General features: G+C 39.2%; 1 protein-coding gene across 8 annotated transcripts in view; it reads right to left on the bottom strand.

The window, feature by feature from the left end:
- Positions 1–1,936: 1,936 nt before the first annotated feature.
- Positions 1,937–16,611, bottom strand: part of CDCA2 (cell division cycle associated 2) — a 49,900-nt gene continuing 35,225 nt past the window's right edge. For all 8 annotated transcript variants that reach the window (XM_060013577.1, XM_060013579.1, XM_060013582.1 and 5 more), the window contains exons 14-15: positions 6,767–6,938; positions 1,937–3,749 (exon numbers count right to left, since the gene is read on the bottom strand). In XM_060013577.1, the coding sequence (XP_059869560.1) occupies positions 2,533–3,749; positions 6,767–6,938 (1,389 nt within the window). In that variant the 3' untranslated portion in view covers positions 1,937–2,532. The remainder of the gene's footprint in view (positions 3,750–6,766; positions 6,939–16,611) is intronic.

Genomic DNA, 16,611 nt, shown 5'->3' with positions numbered 1-16,611 from the left:
TTACACAGGCAAAGGGTCTGGAAGAGGTTTGCCTGCTGTTACTGGTGCTGACACCTAGAAAGGTGGGGAGAGAAAGGTGTAGCTGCAGGATGCTTGCATTCGGTGGGGGGAAGACACTTTTTCATTATGCACAGTTCTCTACTTTTTTCAGTAGACACATAGGACTTTTGTAATAAAAATGAGTGAAAATAAAAGTTAAGGGGAAGCACCCGTAGCAACAGTGAAGCGCTGCCCTGGTTTAAGGTAGTGCACACAGGATGAGAACTTCAGATGTCATGCTGCCATCTTCTGGAACAAGCAAGAATCTATGGGAGCAGGAAAAGATAAAAGTAGAAGCCATTCTAAGGCAAAATGTCAAGGGTTACTGCGGTAGAAAAGATAAGGCAAATTTTTGATTTAGCCATTAATGAAAAGAAACAGTTAAAAACACACAAGCATGATGACATACAGGAATCATTTTCACAAATTTTATGATACAAATGAGATGGTGGATAAAACTACCTCCAAGTTGTTTTGATTTCTCAAGACTTCTTTTTAGGAAAACAGCCCATTTGTTATTTACAGATAGCAACAAAATATTCATAGTGAAATATTTTAAAACGAATAGAACTTGTAAAGTGTTTATCTTTCTAACTGCAGATACTTGAAAATGAGAACAATTTTACATTGGAAAAACCAAGCCAAAAAAAATCACAACCAAAAAAATCACAGACCAAAATGTCTCCTTCATCCTCACTAGCACTTTTTGGGAAATAAAACAAAGCACGTGAAATTCTGAAAATTCAAATACAATTGAGATCATAGATCATACAGTAAAAACGGTAGAAAATAACAGTAATTTTAACCCTCCTATGAACAAACAACAAAAAATTTTTAAAAAACCAAACCCTCTAATATTGTATGTTTCTGAAAGTTTTTTTTTTTTTTTTTTTTAATGACCAAAACCAAAAAGCTTCATAAGAAGTTTTTTTTTTTTTGGTTTGTTTTCAGTGGTAGACATTTGCCAACCGTACCGAACTATAAATGGGGGGAAAAGCCCATAAATAATTTACGTGTAAAGATAAAAGAATTTTTGAAACAATCCACCCTTTAGCAGGAGAAATTGGGGATCACTTTGAGTGTTAATGTAAAATACATTAGTCTTTAGCAGCAGGAGTTCCAGACCTATTGGTGCCAAGAAGGTAACAAATAGTCTCTATCTAAGGCAGGGGAAATGGGCGCCCAGCAGGAGCTTTCTTCCCTGTTGTGTTATTTATAGAGAGCCCTATTTGTTAACATGTTTCTGCTATCACAGGAGTAGGAGAGTTTAATGATTTAAAGGATTTCAAAGACAATTGTTTAATGATACAATGATTTACTTGCATTCACAAATTCTAAAAATATAGCAATTTAGATTTTCAAACCGCTGTCACCAAAACTGTGATAGGATATACTGCCGAAGTTTAGCTGGACAAACCAAAACAAGTACTAGCTCTTGGTATGGTGAAATAAAAAGTCAGAAAGGCTGGAAAATGCCATGCTAAAAAAGAAATCAGCAACCTACCACCATGCTTCATGTTAGTAAACCAATTTGTTAGGGTCTTTTAAGTGAGTTTCTGGATTTTTTTTTTTAATGGAAAACCATGAATTCAATCCCAAATTACCTGTGACTAATCTGAATGATCTGGGAGATGAGTCTTCAACTAGACCGCTTATATTTTCACCAAAAACCAAACCCCTACTTCCTACCCCACAAAGCATACAAGAGTGTTGTGTGAAGGTCAAAATGCTTTCATGTTAGTTATTTCTAAATTATATATGCACTTTATAATGACAGATTTGCAATATTCTGGTTATTGAAAGAATTTTCCAAAATCCCATGTTTAAGATTTGATTTTAATCTATTAAAATAAAATTTTTATTTGAGACAAAGTATATTATTAAAGCTTCTCTTAACTTTAATCCCAAAGGGAAAAAAACAAATTTTATCATTTCCATCTTTCCTACTTGTTAAAATTTTTAACCTATTTTTTGGGGGCAATCTTTTAAAATAAAAACATACCTCACCCCACTTTCTTTAACAGTTTCAACCTTATATTACCTTCAATTTTCATAAAGTTACATTAATTCTAACAATTTGTTAAAGACCAAAACAAAACACTCTTCTCATCCAGATATAACAAGTCAATTCTAAAAGATGCTTTTTTTACAACAGAAACTCTAAACCTTCAGTGATAAATACGTACTAACATGAAATAAAACTTAAGAGACATGCTGTTAGGTCTAAAAGCAATCCTTTTTAACAGAATACCAATAAAGCTTTTATCATTTGTGGGGAGAACATGTTTAATACAACGCTTTTAGTTTGAAAGATGGAGAAATTCACTTATTTCTACTTAAAAGTAGGTTCTACTCAAATAATTTTATTTGAAACTTTTAAAACACTGAGGTTGACCAAAGGATGGGAACTTGGATGAAAGAATCTTTCAGGCATGAATGGTCGGTTACCTTCTCTCTTGCCAAAACGTTCTGCAGGGAATGTCAGTTACTGCTTTAGTTCTCGGATATGTCCGATTCTCTCGAAGTCACTTGGAGAGCTTCCTTCTGGTTGAGAAAGGTGGTTCTTTTGTAGCCTCTCGACTGGGTGGTGTTTTTAGGATCTGCAAGTGTAGATGTACAAAAGCTCTTCCGTCTCCTCCCAGGTAAACTGGCAGCAGCAGCAGCAGCAGCAGCAGCAAAGCCCTCACTGTTTTCTTTACCTGGTGTGGAGGGCAGCACACAAGGTTTTTGCCTGGAGGACCCGTTCTCAAATCTTCTGCTGTCAAATGTACCTATTGTTCTCCTCTTGGTTCTTTGGGAAATGCCGGAAGCGGGAGGCAATGGAAGGGAAATCCACACAAGCCCTTCACTTTCCAAACCTTTTTGTAGCCTTGTGCTGCGTCTTACTTTGGTTTCACTCTTTGTTCTCTGAAAGGTTTGCTCAATGGAGTCAGATAAATCTTTATACAGTTGGGAATTTTCTAAACTAATTTCTACAGAGCTGCTCACACTGTAGGAAGGTTTGGGATTCTCGATTTTTTCCAAATGTAAACTTTGCCCATCAGAACAAGCCATGGACTGTCTTCTGTATTTCCTTTCTCTGTAACTCACACCACGACTACTTGCTATGGAGTTTCTTCCCAAATCCTCACCTTGACTTTGACTTTCTTTCAAGTGGTCAATTAAGACATCTTCTGAACAATCACATTCTTTTTGTGAGTCGGGCATTAAATGCTTGGCCTGCAGTTTTCCTTCTGGAACGACTAAGAAGTCATCCTGGTTTTCACATTTGATGTTTATATCTTCCGAGATTTTAAAGATTTGAAAAAGGTTTTCCATATTTTGACCAGCAGCAGTAAGTTCTTGGGACTGCATGGTAAAATCAGGTTTTGGATTGTCTGATACAATGGGTGCTTCAGTCACAGAAGGACAAGAAATATGGCTGTTTTCATTCTCAGTCTCAGTTTTTAGTTCGTTTTCACTTTCCAACTTAATTGCTGCTTTTGGAATATTTTTGTTTTCATTAATTTCTATAGTACTTGTATTTGAACCTTGCTCAAAAGTAGCATTAATAAGTGATGAAGAACTTTTCATGTCAGAGCTGCAGAATTCAGACACATCGTATTTATTAAAGCCTCGAACCATCTGCCAATCCTCTGGGTTCTGGGGCAAAATATTATTTCTCTTCGGAAGCTTCACTTCTTCAAGTTTCTCATTTGAGTTGAAATCATCTATGGGCATGTAAATAAGTTTAAATCGAATTAAAAAGTAACAGTGGAAATAAACTTTCACAAATCAAACAGGTGTCAAATTGTATTCTGTGTGTCAAGCTTGCAAAGAAATCGCCAAGACCTACAAATGCTACCCTGTACTTGTCCCCATCTGTCATCGTTCTTTCTCTTTCAGTTCTTCCTCACCCCACAGGTTAAGAAAATATGTACTTAATGCATGAATTAATAAAGCATATAACCTGAGACCATGGAAATGAGAACTGTATCTGAAATTGCTTCCTCTATTCTAATGTGCTTCCCATTCTAACAAGGTCAATTAGCATGAGGCAGACACACTTCCTATCTCCCAAAAAATGAATTACTGAAAATCGGCAACATCATGCTTCTGAAACTTTTCCATCAATGTTCCCCCTTGAAATAGAAGAGAGAAAATTTGGAATTCTGGGGAATTTGAGGACTTAGCTAAAAAGGTACTTCTGAAGACACTCAAGTCTTATGCCCAGTGTTTAAAAAATTAACATTAAACTGCACCAAACTCTCAAAAAGAGCCCTGGTTGTTTCAATATTCTAGAAATCCCTCCCTTTCCCTGCCAATCTCTGAATATAATTCACCCTCCAGGAAGACACGCCATGTGGGCCCTGCCATGTGTTTCTGGCACATGGTGTCACATCACAGGTGAAAAACACATCATCAAGGTTTTAAAGTCACATAACACAGCCTAAGTGAATCTAGGCTTTATGAGTTCTAAATCTCAGTACTATTAGAAGCCATCTCTCTGGTTATCTCACATAATAAAGTTTTTAATTGGTCAGTCAAAGGAGTATAAAAATGTTTTAAACAAAATAAAAACTGAAAGATAGGGCTTCCCTGGTGGCGCAGCTGTTGAGAGTCCGCCTGCCGATGCAGGGGACACGGGTTCGTGCCCCAGTCCAGGAAGATCCCACATGCTGCGAAGCGGCTGGGCCCATGAGCCATGGCCGCTGAGCCTGCGTGTCCGGAGCCTGTGCTCCGCAATGGGAGAGACCACAACAGTGAGAGACCCGCGTACCGCAAAAAAATAATAATAATAATAAAAAAATAAAGACTATTTAAAAAAAAAAACTGAAAGATAAAACATAAGCTGAGCCAAAAATCTACAAAAAACGTTTCAGTGTGAAAAGGTATATATGCATCCGGGATTTGGGTACTTACAATCATGTCACAGAAAGCTAGAGATTAACATAGGGCAGGGGGCCCTTGGTATCAACCAACCAATATGTCAACTGGGCTCTTTATACAACTTTAAAAATTGATATTCGTGTATTTTTCGTGAAACTAACATACTAGAAAAGGAAGGTAGGGGAAAGGGATGGAGGGAGGAAGAGAGAAATAGAGAGGAAAGGAGAGAGAGAGAGAACGGCTTTAGACCCTCATAGCAGATGAAACCATTGGTTACTGATAAAAAGTGTTTCATGTATTTTTGAAAAGAAATTCTCTAATAAGACGCAAGATGTAAAATATACACTAACAGTCATTGTTCAAGTATCTTTGGAAAAAAGGAAACTGTTAGGAACTACAGATATAACGAAAATAAGTCTCAAGGGAAAGGCAACTTGCAGGGGAGGGAGGTGGACAGATCGTTATAAACCAGGTGGTAAAGGTGTAAGGTGAACAAAGAGTTTTCCTGGAAAGGCAGCCAGCATGGCTAAATCCTAAAGGCTAAGCAGCATCAGGCCAGATTTAAAAGAGGTGAGGTGGCCGACGTCCTGTCCCACGATGTAGCACAGAAAGAGGCTAGGGCAGGACAGCTCCACCTCTGCTGGAGCCCCGGGGCCGGAGGAATATGTCTATGTGGGGTGGCCGTGTGTTTGTTTAAACTTTTGGGCGCTCCTGAAATAACAAGTAGGCAGAGGCCAAGAGTCTATAATGGCATGTACCATATTCGTCCTCGAATCTATGATAGATCCTACGTGCTATGCTGCAAATGGGACGCAGGCTATAAATATGTGGTGATTGACAAAGGCAGCTATCTTAAGAATGATTACATACAAAATTACACACGAAATGAACACATACTCCAGCTTTTCAGCATGATTTAGTCAATTTAAACTCAAGCATTACCAACCAGATGCAACTCCAATCCAATTTTTGTCTAATCAGGATACCAACAGACTTAATCTTCCTTTTAAACAAAATTTTCCAAGTAATCAAGTTCAATTTATAAATGTTATTTCTAGAAGATGCTTAGCAGTGCCAACTCTACTGAAACATCAGAGGGCAAGGTTTTTTTGTTTTATTTTATTTATTTATTTATTTAAATGTTGAGCCTTCTTTTATTTATTTTTCTTTTTGGCTGTGTTGGGTCTTTGTTTCTGTGCAAGGGCTTTCTCTAGTTGTGGCAAGAGGGGGCCATTCTTCATCACAGTGCGCGGGCCTCTCACTGTCGTGGCCTCTCTTGTTGCGGAGCACAGGCTCCAGACACGCAGGCTCAGCAGTTGTGGCTCACGGGCCTAGTTGCTCCGCGGCATGTGGGATCTTCCCAGACCAGGGCTCGAACCCGTGTCCCCTGCATTAGCAGGCAAATTCTCAACCACTGTGCCACCAGGGAAGCCCTTAATTTTTATTCTTAATCCATAGAAGATATACCTATTACTGAGCTATCACCTTGTTGACTTTTAGTGATGGATTACAACACCAAACAATTCATTTTACTTTACCAAAACACTTTAAAAAGCAAAAAGAAACAGGGTGAAAGGAAATTCTTTCCCCTAAAATTATATGTAATATTTTGTGCCTGAGTTTTTCTGGGGGGAGGATCCAGAGTGTCCAACAGGTTCTGAAAAGGGTCTAGGTGAAAGTTACAAACGACAGCTTCTTTAACTTAAAATTCTTGTGGGAGTAGGAGGGAAAGTTGCTATTTTAAATTTATGTACTCTTTACACAATGAATGGGAAGAAGGGAAAAAAGAGAGTGAAATAGCAACAAAGAGGGAGGAGAGAAGAGATACAATATCGACAACAGGAAAAGGCCAGGCTACCTGAACACATCCTCCAGATGCTTGGAACCAGCGGCGTCTCAGATACCTCAGGCAGCTCAGGAATAGGGCTCAGGAGTGGCTTCTTAGACGCAATGTCTCTTTCCCCATATAAAGACTTCTGAACAGTTTTTTTCTTTCCCTTTGCTTTCTTCCTTCTGCAACTTTTTAAAACCTGAGAAAATGTATTAAAACACTGTAACTGAGAAAGATGTAGCTCCATGTACAATGTTGACTCAAATTAATTTTTACAAAAAAACCTTAAAGACTAGTTATTCCATTCAAAATTGTAGGAATCTCAGTCAGGGCTAAAGGGCTAGGTAGCTTACACAAAGTCAAATAAAATATGAAACAGAACTCAATTTACAAATTGTAGAGTAATGGTCTATATTTCCACAAAGCATTTGCCAAAGTAAGTTCTGGGTAAGTGAAAAATAGGTGAGATGTTGTAGAACTGGACAGACTTAAGACACGAGGAATTTGTAACTAGGATGTGGTTACGATGACTCAGGATTAACCTAGAATGAGTTATCTATTGGAAACTAGGGGAGACTGTTTTCTGTTCCTAGATCTGGATGAAGAAACCACAGGTGTGTACATAAAATTTGAAGATAACCCAAAGCTGCTTCAAACAACAGGTGATCTAATCAAGATGAAAATGACTAGGTCAAAATAAGATGGAGTTTAATAAGCACAAGTAGAAGATGAGGGACAGAGGTTTGGTAATAACTGATGGAAAACATAGGTTTCTATAAAAATTAAAACTGTTTTAATAACATCTGGAATGCAGTATTCAATTCAATTCTGACTGCATGTCAGTAACTGAGCACTCATGTTCTATGTTAAAAAAAAGTTTCATATGGAGAAGTCTTGAGGGAAACTCAAACACTGTATTGAAATAATAGGTTGTTATGAGCAAAAATGAAATATATTCAACATCATAATATTGGAAAGAACCAGATTTTAGGTCAACATAAGGAACACACTGTTAACAATTACAGCTTCTGGAAAATGGCGTCCATTCAAAGATTTACTGAGAAACTGCTATGTGCAGGTAATAATTTGCTAGGTATGAGATATAAAAACAAACAGGAAGTGGTCTTTAGGGAACTCTTGGTCTAATTTTAATACATACAGACCAGGACAGGCTCTACACAGATTGAGAACACAGAGACCTGGCCTACGGGAGGTTTTCAAGACAGGCTCCACAGGAAATGGAATGTCTAGGCCAAGTCTTCCAACAAGTGAGAATTGTTTTGGTTGAGGATGACAGTGGCACAGAAGGGCTTTTCAAAGGAAAGAGAATGGCATATGGAACAGGTCTAAGGGAGGTGGCACAGAGCAAAGGGGGAACTGCAGTTAGCTGTACGTGGTCAGTGAACCCACAGAGAAGTGGCAGAAGAGGCCAACAAAGCAAGCAGGGCCCTTCTCTGCAATAAGTATGAGCCTGACAGCCACGAGGGTTCACCACATGGCGATTTAGAGAGTGATAGCTGAGTTTGCATTTAAGAAAGATCGTTGGGGTGACAGCACAGAAACTAATGGCGTGGAAGATATTCAGGAGCACAGAAGTGGCACAAAACTGTAAGTTCCTTGAGATATTTATAGATATCCTGTAAAAACAAAACAAGAAAAAACGTTCCATGGAAAAATAATTTTAGAACTGTACAAGATAAATGTTCCTCTTAGTGATTTACAATATACACTTAACGTTAAATCCTCTAAGAAGTCCTCGGTATAAATAACCTCTATATATGTTAGAAAAATGCTGGGCTAAATATTTTTCCACGAAACATTTTTTTCAGGGAACATCTGTTGACTTCCAAGAAACAGTTGGGAAAATAACAGCATGGACAATGTAAATGGAAGCAAAGAGAAAAATCTTGACTTGGGCTCCACAGATGAACTGCAAGAGAGAAACATTTGGCTTCGTGTTAGTCACCTTCGGTTCAAATCCTGACCCTGCCACTTTATAGCTTTATAATCTTAGGCAAGTTACCTCACCTCTCTGTACCTCATTCTTCTCATCTGCAAAATGGGAACCACAAAAGCACATACCACAGAAAGTTGTGGTGAGTATTAAATATGTTAATATATGTGAAATGGGTAAAGTATGGCTTGATTGATGGTAAGGACTACATGTTAGCTATTCTTTTTCTTTTAAATTCCTTCTTACTATTTTGAGTATTGATATGGAGAAAAATATTTTTAATACTAAATTATGCCCTTAGTATTACTGTGTGACCCAGGCCCTAGTAGGTTGGTTAATATACTATGATCAATGTCATCAGGTTATAACCTCCAGAACAGTTTCTGATTCATAGCTCAGGTAAATACCCTTTTAGCAGGATTTTGGAAACCTCTGTTTACCTTAACTGCAAAAGCACCTGCAACAGCACCTGGCACTTAGTGGCTTCTCAACAAACATACGTGAACAAATGAATGAATGATTGTAAAAAAAAAAGGTACAAACTTCATAAAATTTGCTAACCATGATGAAAGACTAATATTATTTTTTTCATGGTCATGGGCCAGGAGGACACCACCCAAAAAGAAAAAAGATGAAAGCACCTGTGGTCTGTCATGAAAATATATCTAGCAACGCTTCTTATCCACGAGAAGGTTGCATCTGCAAAGGCTAGAACCTTATCAACCTTATTGGAGTAAAATTTGAATTTACTCCAATACAAAAAGCCTTGCTGAGACTGTAATAAACAAGAGAAGCCATGTGTGATTGGAATCCTCGGGGAGCCCCGTGATCTAGAAATAATGAGACTGGTTTATGACTTGGAGGAGACAAAGGACAACTGAAGATATTATACCTAAAAGGTTTCTATTTACTCCCAAATCACCAGTATTTCTTCTCATACAGTGGAGGAGGTCATGCAACAGAAGTAAATGCTTACTTCTCGTGTTATTTTCACAATTAAGTCAAACTGTTTTCTGAGAGTAGCTTTAAAATTATTTAAAAATAATTAATGTACATGGCAACACATCAAACTGAACAGGAAAGCTTCTGGTGAAAAGCAAACATTTCCCTGTCCCTGCCATTCACTTATTTAATGGTCCATTTTTAGTTCTTGTGGCTGGCTCCATCTCTCTAAATAAGGGGCTGAGATTGCTGTATTTTTTTTTTAATATATATATATACTTATTTATTTTTGGCTGCATTGGGTCTTCGTTGCTGCGTGTGGACTTTTTCTAGCTGCGGTGAGCGGGGTCTACTCTTCGTTGAGGTGCACGGGCTTCTCATTGCATTGGCTTCTCTTGTTGTGGAGCACGGGCTCTAGGCACACTGGCTTCAGTAGTTGTGGCTCACGGGCTCTAGAGTGCAGGCTCAGTAGTTGTGGTGCACGGGCTCAGCTGCTCCGCAGCATGTGGGATCTTCCCAGACCAGGGCTCGAACCCGTGTCCCCTGCATTGGCAGGTGGATTCCCAACCAATGCGTCACCAGGGAAGCCCCAGATTGCTGTATTTTTAATGTTTAATAACAGAAAATTTCCAACACCCCAAAAATAGAATAGTATCTTGAACCCCACATACCCAACAATTAGCTCTTATAATTACTAACACATGGAAATCATAATTCATATATAAGCCCCTTCCCTCAGATTATTTTAAAGCAAATCCCAGACATTACATCATCTCATCTAAAGATCCTACAGTATCTCTAAGAGATAAGGACTTCTTTTTTTCTTCCACCAAAAAAGTGAAACATTTTATTACCTGGCATTGTATTTTTTTTTATTATTTTTTTTTTTTGCTGTACGCGGGCCTCTCACTGTTGTGGCCTCTCCCATTGTGGAGCACAGGCTCCGGACGCGCAGGCTCAGTGGCCATGGCTCACGGGCCTAGCTGCTCCGTGACATGTGGGATCTTCCCAGACCGGGGCACGAACCCGTGTCCCCTGCATCAGCAGGCGGACTCTCAACCATTGCGCCACCAGGGAAGCCCTGGCATTGTATTTTATTGTTGATTTTTTTCCTCTTTTACAATGGAGTTTTATTTCTTTTCCAGCTTTGAGATATAATTGACATATAACAGCATGTAAGTTTAAGGTATACAAGGTAGTGACTTGAGATAGATAGATATATAGTGAAATGATTACTTTTTTCTTTTTATAACAATGACAAATACTAGTCAGCAATAAAAGGAACTATTGATACACACAAATCTGGACAAATCTCCAGAGAATGCTGCTGAGTGAAAAAAGCCAGTCCCAAAAGGTTACACAGTGTGTGATTCCACTTACAAAATATTCTTGAAATGACAAAATGAAAGAAATGGAGAACAGATTAGTGGTTGCCACGGGTTAAGGTGGGGGTTGACAGTGGGAAGTGGACACAGCTGCAGACCAGAAGAGATCTTTGCAGCGCTGGAAATGTCCTGCATCTCGACTGTATTTTAATATTGTACTACTGTGATACTGTATAATGGTTTTACAAGATGTCACCATTGTGGGGAGCTGGGCAAAGGGTGTCTGGGATCTTTCTAATTCTTCTTGCGATAGAATGCATCTCGAAAACAATATCAAAATAAAAATTTAGATGCAAAAACAATGATAGGCAGTTTTCCCTAATATTTCCTCAGAGTTCAAACTTCTCTAATTTGTCCCTAATTGTCTTTTTACAATTGTTCAAGTCAGGATCCCAACAAGGTCTCCACACATGCCACTTGGTTGATGGATTTCCTTTGATCTATGGCTCTTTTTTTCCCCCTTGTTATTTGGTGAATGTTCTGAGGCATTTATCCTGTAGTAGCTGAGAAGCTCTGGATTTGGGTAACTGCAATCATGTGTGTTTTTATGTTCCTCCACCCCCTGGTATTTCCTATCCACTGGTCATTAGATCCAGGCTTGATTCAATTCAGCTTTCATGCTTGTTGGAAAGACCATCTCATGGAAGATTATCGAGGTCCTCACTGCACCAGGAGGCTCATATTCTCTCCTTGTGTGGTGTTATGAATGGCCAGTGCTCTCAGGTGTCCAGTCCCATCCATCCATTACCTTTGGCTCCCCCATTGGCTTCTACCTAACATCCAACAGCTTTTGTGAACAGGTCTTTTTGATTAGTGAAAATTCTTTGATAAAGAATCTTCCCTTATCAGTTATTTGTTTACTTGAAATAGAGCTCAAATTTTATTTTCCACTTTCCAAGAAAAACAAAAACCCTGAAAATAAAAGAGTTGATGCCCTAGACAGTTTCTAAGGTGGCCTTTAAGTTTTGCTGTTAGTTTTTAATTATGAGGAAATTGGTTTTTCATATTTGATGCCAGTGTTTTAATCCATTGCAATCGTTATCTCTGATGGTCACACTGTCCTATCTTTGGTCAGCGGAAGCCCCTTTGGAATGATTTTGTGTCCTTTAACATGGCTTCCTTGCTCGCACACTGGTCCAGACCTGGGCTCATTTTCTACTTTTGCCGTTGTAAATCTGAAAGCAGCCATTTCACTAAGGTAACGCTGATCCCTTTTAGTTGAAATGGTAGAGATGGTAACATAGGTACAAAGGATGCTCAGTGCTTCTATGCCTTACCAACAGACAGAGCTAGAAAATTATTTTAAATGGGTAAAAGCATGTGTTCATGATATTTCCAATTCAAATTTAGCCTAACAAGGTTTTGAATTTGATTTCAATTTTATCTTGTCTCTAGTGAAGAGTCTTGATTCCTAATGACAGTAAAAATCATCCCCACAAAACCCTGCTTACTTGATTCATTCTAGATTGAATTCTTCTATCAGTGAGTATTTCATAACTGTTTACACTTTTTGTGCAGTTATTTTTGTCCTTAGGATACATCCCATTTGGACTTTTCAAACTTCTGATTTGAAAAAACTCTATGAGGTTAAGCCACCGACTTGATATAGTTACATGTTTCATTTTGTTTTCAATTTTTTTAAATTGAGCTATAATGGTTCCATAGTCACGCAGAACATTTACACAGTTCAAAGTCAAAAGTAAAAAACACATTCAAGGAAATCTAGCCTTCATTCCTTCCTGTTCCCTCCTCTGTCTCTTCTCCTGACAGGTAACCAGTTTATTTTGTCTTTGGCCTATTCTCCCCCTTTTTTTGTAGTGTTTAAGATTATATATATGTGTATTGATATATACATTTTTTTTTTTTTTCTGCGGTACGCGGGCCCTCTGGTTGCGGAGCACAGGCTCCGGACGCGCAGGCTCAGTGGCCGTGGCTCACGGGCCCAGCCGCACCGCAGCATGTGGGATCTTCCCGGACCGGGGCACGAACCCGTGTCCCCTGCATCGGCAGGCGGACTCTCAACCACTGCGCCACCAGGGAAGCCCGATATATACCTTTTTTTAAATGCTCCCTACTTCCTTAGATAAAAGGTAACATATGAGTTTGCCATATTAGCTGCCATAACAAAACACCAGAGGCTGGGTGGCTTAAACAATATTAATTTATCTTCTCACAATTCTGGAGGCAGTAAGTCCAAGATGGAGGTGCTGACAGGACTGGCCTCCCCTGAGGCCTCTCCCATGCGCATACAGATGGCCACTCTCCTGCTGCCTCTTCTCCCTGTCTGTGCCCCCCCAGGCATCACCCTTTGTGTCCAAATTTCCTCTTATAAGGACACCAATCAGATTGGATTGGGGCTAGGAACCACCTAAGGGCCTCATTTATTAACCTAATCACCTCTGAGGAGGCCCTATCTCCAAACACAGTCACATTCTGAGATACTGGGGTGTCTGGGGTGTCGGCTCCAACGCATGCCTTCTGGGAACACAATTTATCCCACACCAGGTAGCTTACAACTTGTTTTTTTTCACTTAACAGTAAATACATCCTAGCATCACTGCATAGCGGTTTGGATCGTTTCTCTGCTATTTTCTACATCTACAAAAGACTCATTTTGTGACCACACCAGTTTATTCAACCAGTCTCGTGGACATCTGATGGACATTTGGTTTGTTAATCTTTTGCATTACAGTGTTGCAATAACTAACTTTGTACATACGCCTTTTTGTATTTTTGTCATTAGATCTTTGTGACAGATTCCTAGAAATGGAATTGCTGGGTCAAAGGGTAAATGAAAATATTTAATTTGGCTTGATATTGCCAAATTGCCCTCCACAGAGATTCACACTACCAGAAAATGTACAAGCGTGCCTATCTCTCCCCAGCCTCACCAGCAAAGTATGCTGTCAAACTTCTGGATTTTTGCTAATCAAAAATGGTAAGAAACGGTATCTCAATGCATGTTAGACTCGCAGTTCTCTTATGATGAGCGAGTCTGAACATGTTTTCCATGTTTAAGGGCCCTTCCAATTTTGTGAACAAAAATCTCTTGGAGATTTTGATACGAATTACAAAAACTTTTTTCCAAGTTTGTCCTTTGTCTTTTAAATTTTCTTACGGAGCTTTTCCCCCATGCATGCTCCATGCTGTTTGGGTCAAATGGAGCAAAATTTACCAATCTTTGACCTCACTGTTTCTGGTTTTTGAGTCATATTTTGTAAACTTTTTCCATTTCTAGGTTATAAAGGAATTCATGCTTATGAATTCTACTGCTACTTCCAAGTTAGCAATTTTATTTTCAAAACTTTTCCAGCTTTATTAAGGTATGATTGACAAATAAAATTGTATTTATTTAGATTTCACATGACTTAAGGTGCACATGATTTAATATATGTATACATTATAAAATGATTATCACAGTCAAGTTAATAAACACATCCATCACCTCACATAGTGACTATTTGTGTGTGTGTGTGTGTGTGTGTGTGTGTGTGTGTGTGTGTGTGTGTGTGGTGAGAACACTTAAGATCTACTCTCTCAGCACATTTCAGCCTACGATACAGTACAGATCTCTGCTGCCTCCTTACCATAAACCATGAGGCTATCACTTACTTAAACTAAACCTTCCTCTTCCCTATGTTAGTTTTGCTTCTTCTCTTGGTTACCTTTGAATTTACATTTCTATTTCTTTTTAAGAACTTTAAAAAAGTATATCTTGAACCCCTAATTTGCAAGATGATAATTTTAAAAACAGCCATAGTGCTTACAGGACAGAGCTCTGATTCCTTCTCTTTCCTCTGGCGCCTCCTGTACATGATTCCTAATACTACAAAATATCCTTTTCCTTACACCCCATTGTTGCTTGAAATCACACTTACTAAAGTTTGCTTCATATTCGCTCCAAAACTCTTGCATTCAGACTTTTCTTTGGAATGGTATAGATTGACCTTTCTTTTTCTCCTGTTTTTTTTTTTTAAAAATTAATTAATTAATTAATTAATTAGGCTGTGTCGGGTCTTAGCTGCAGCACGTGGGATCTTCACTGCCGCGTGCAGGATCTTTAGTTGCGGCATTCAAACTCTTAGTTGCAGCACGTGGGATCTAGTTCCCTGAGCAGGGATCGAACCCGGGCCCCCTGCACTGGGAGCATGGAGTCTTAGCCACTGGACCACCAGGGAAGCCCCTCTTTTTCTTCTCATATGGCACATCTTCCATTTGCTCAATCATAGGTCTTTTTGTTTTTCCCTCCAGAGACCTCCTCCCTGGAGCACCCTTCTCTTGCTCAAATTTGGCCTGATTGCTCTTCTAGGCTGACTGAACAGCTATAATCAGAGATTTCTACGGCACTCCTCTCCTGTGCTATTAGACCCACTGTGTCCTGGATTCTCAAGCTTACTTCCTCATTTTGCTAGAGTGTATCTCCCTCCAGTAATATTAAAAAACCAAAAAACCAAAAAACACATCTCTTGAGTGTCTTTCACAGTAATTGAATTTGGCTGGATACAGAATATTGGGCTTAAATTAAGTTTCTTTCAAAGCTTTAAATGTCCTGTTGAATTCTCTTTCAGTGTTCAGACTGCTGTCAAACTTGATACCACTCCGATCCTTGTTTCCTGGTAGGAAAAGTCCACTGTTCTCATTATCCTTATTGTTCAGTTTCACACTGACATGTCGAAGTTGTGGTCTTTTCTCTTGGTCCTAGGAATTCAGTAGGACCTTTTAACTTGAAGACTCTTTTCTTCAGCTCTGGGAAACGCTCCCTTTTATTCTGATAACTTCCTTCCATTCCATTTTCTCATTCTGAGACTCCAACAAAGTCTCCTAGATTGGTCTTCCATGTCTGTTCTTACTAGTCTATCATTCTCGTGTCCTCCCTTAACTTTCCTTAACTTTATTCTCTAGTCCAACTACCAAGTTTTATATATTTTTACAAACCTTTCTTTCTCTGCTCCTTTTTCATAGCATCCCCTGCTTCTTAGTTTTCTGCAGATAATATTTTCTGAAATATGAATATATCAGAATATTTACTTTCACGAAGTTTCTTTCCATTTTCTGAATAACCTTTCTCTCTGGGGGTCAGTTTTTCAAACTTACTAACATTGGTCTTTGACGCTCTTGGTTCTACTCAGTTATCTGACTCTTAACTTAAGAAGATACTGGCTAAACTGGTAATGGGTTTCCTCTGCTTTCCAGCTCAGCCTCTTTCTTGCATGGGAATTCTACCAGGAACTCTGTGCAACACAGGGCAGGGCAGATGGAGAGGGTCAACCGCAGGCTTTGCTTTAGGGAAACGAGCTGGCTGTCCAGACTGTGGGACCTTCCAAATGCCAGAATGAGAACATTCAGGTGACAACCCCTGTTCTGAGCTTCAGGATGGGAGAGGGAGTGCGGGGCAAACCGGCGCAAATTGTTTCACATACAGGACTTCAATTAATCCGTTTCCACTACCACTTCTCACTCTCAGCACCACTGGACCTGCCAATACTGGGCCCAGAGTTCCTCGGGATTCCCATAAGCAGGCTGGCTCTCTCTCCTCACCAGCACATTCTGGGCTGTAAACCTTTCCCCCTCTTTTATCTGTCAACCCGCTC

This window comes from Delphinus delphis, chromosome 6 (assembly GCF_949987515.2).
Source record: "Delphinus delphis chromosome 6, mDelDel1.2, whole genome shotgun sequence".
Classification (NCBI taxonomy): domain Eukaryota; kingdom Metazoa; phylum Chordata; class Mammalia; order Artiodactyla; family Delphinidae; genus Delphinus; species Delphinus delphis.
Note: the sequence above shows the minus strand (reverse complement) of the source record. Positions and strands in the feature narration are given on the sequence as shown.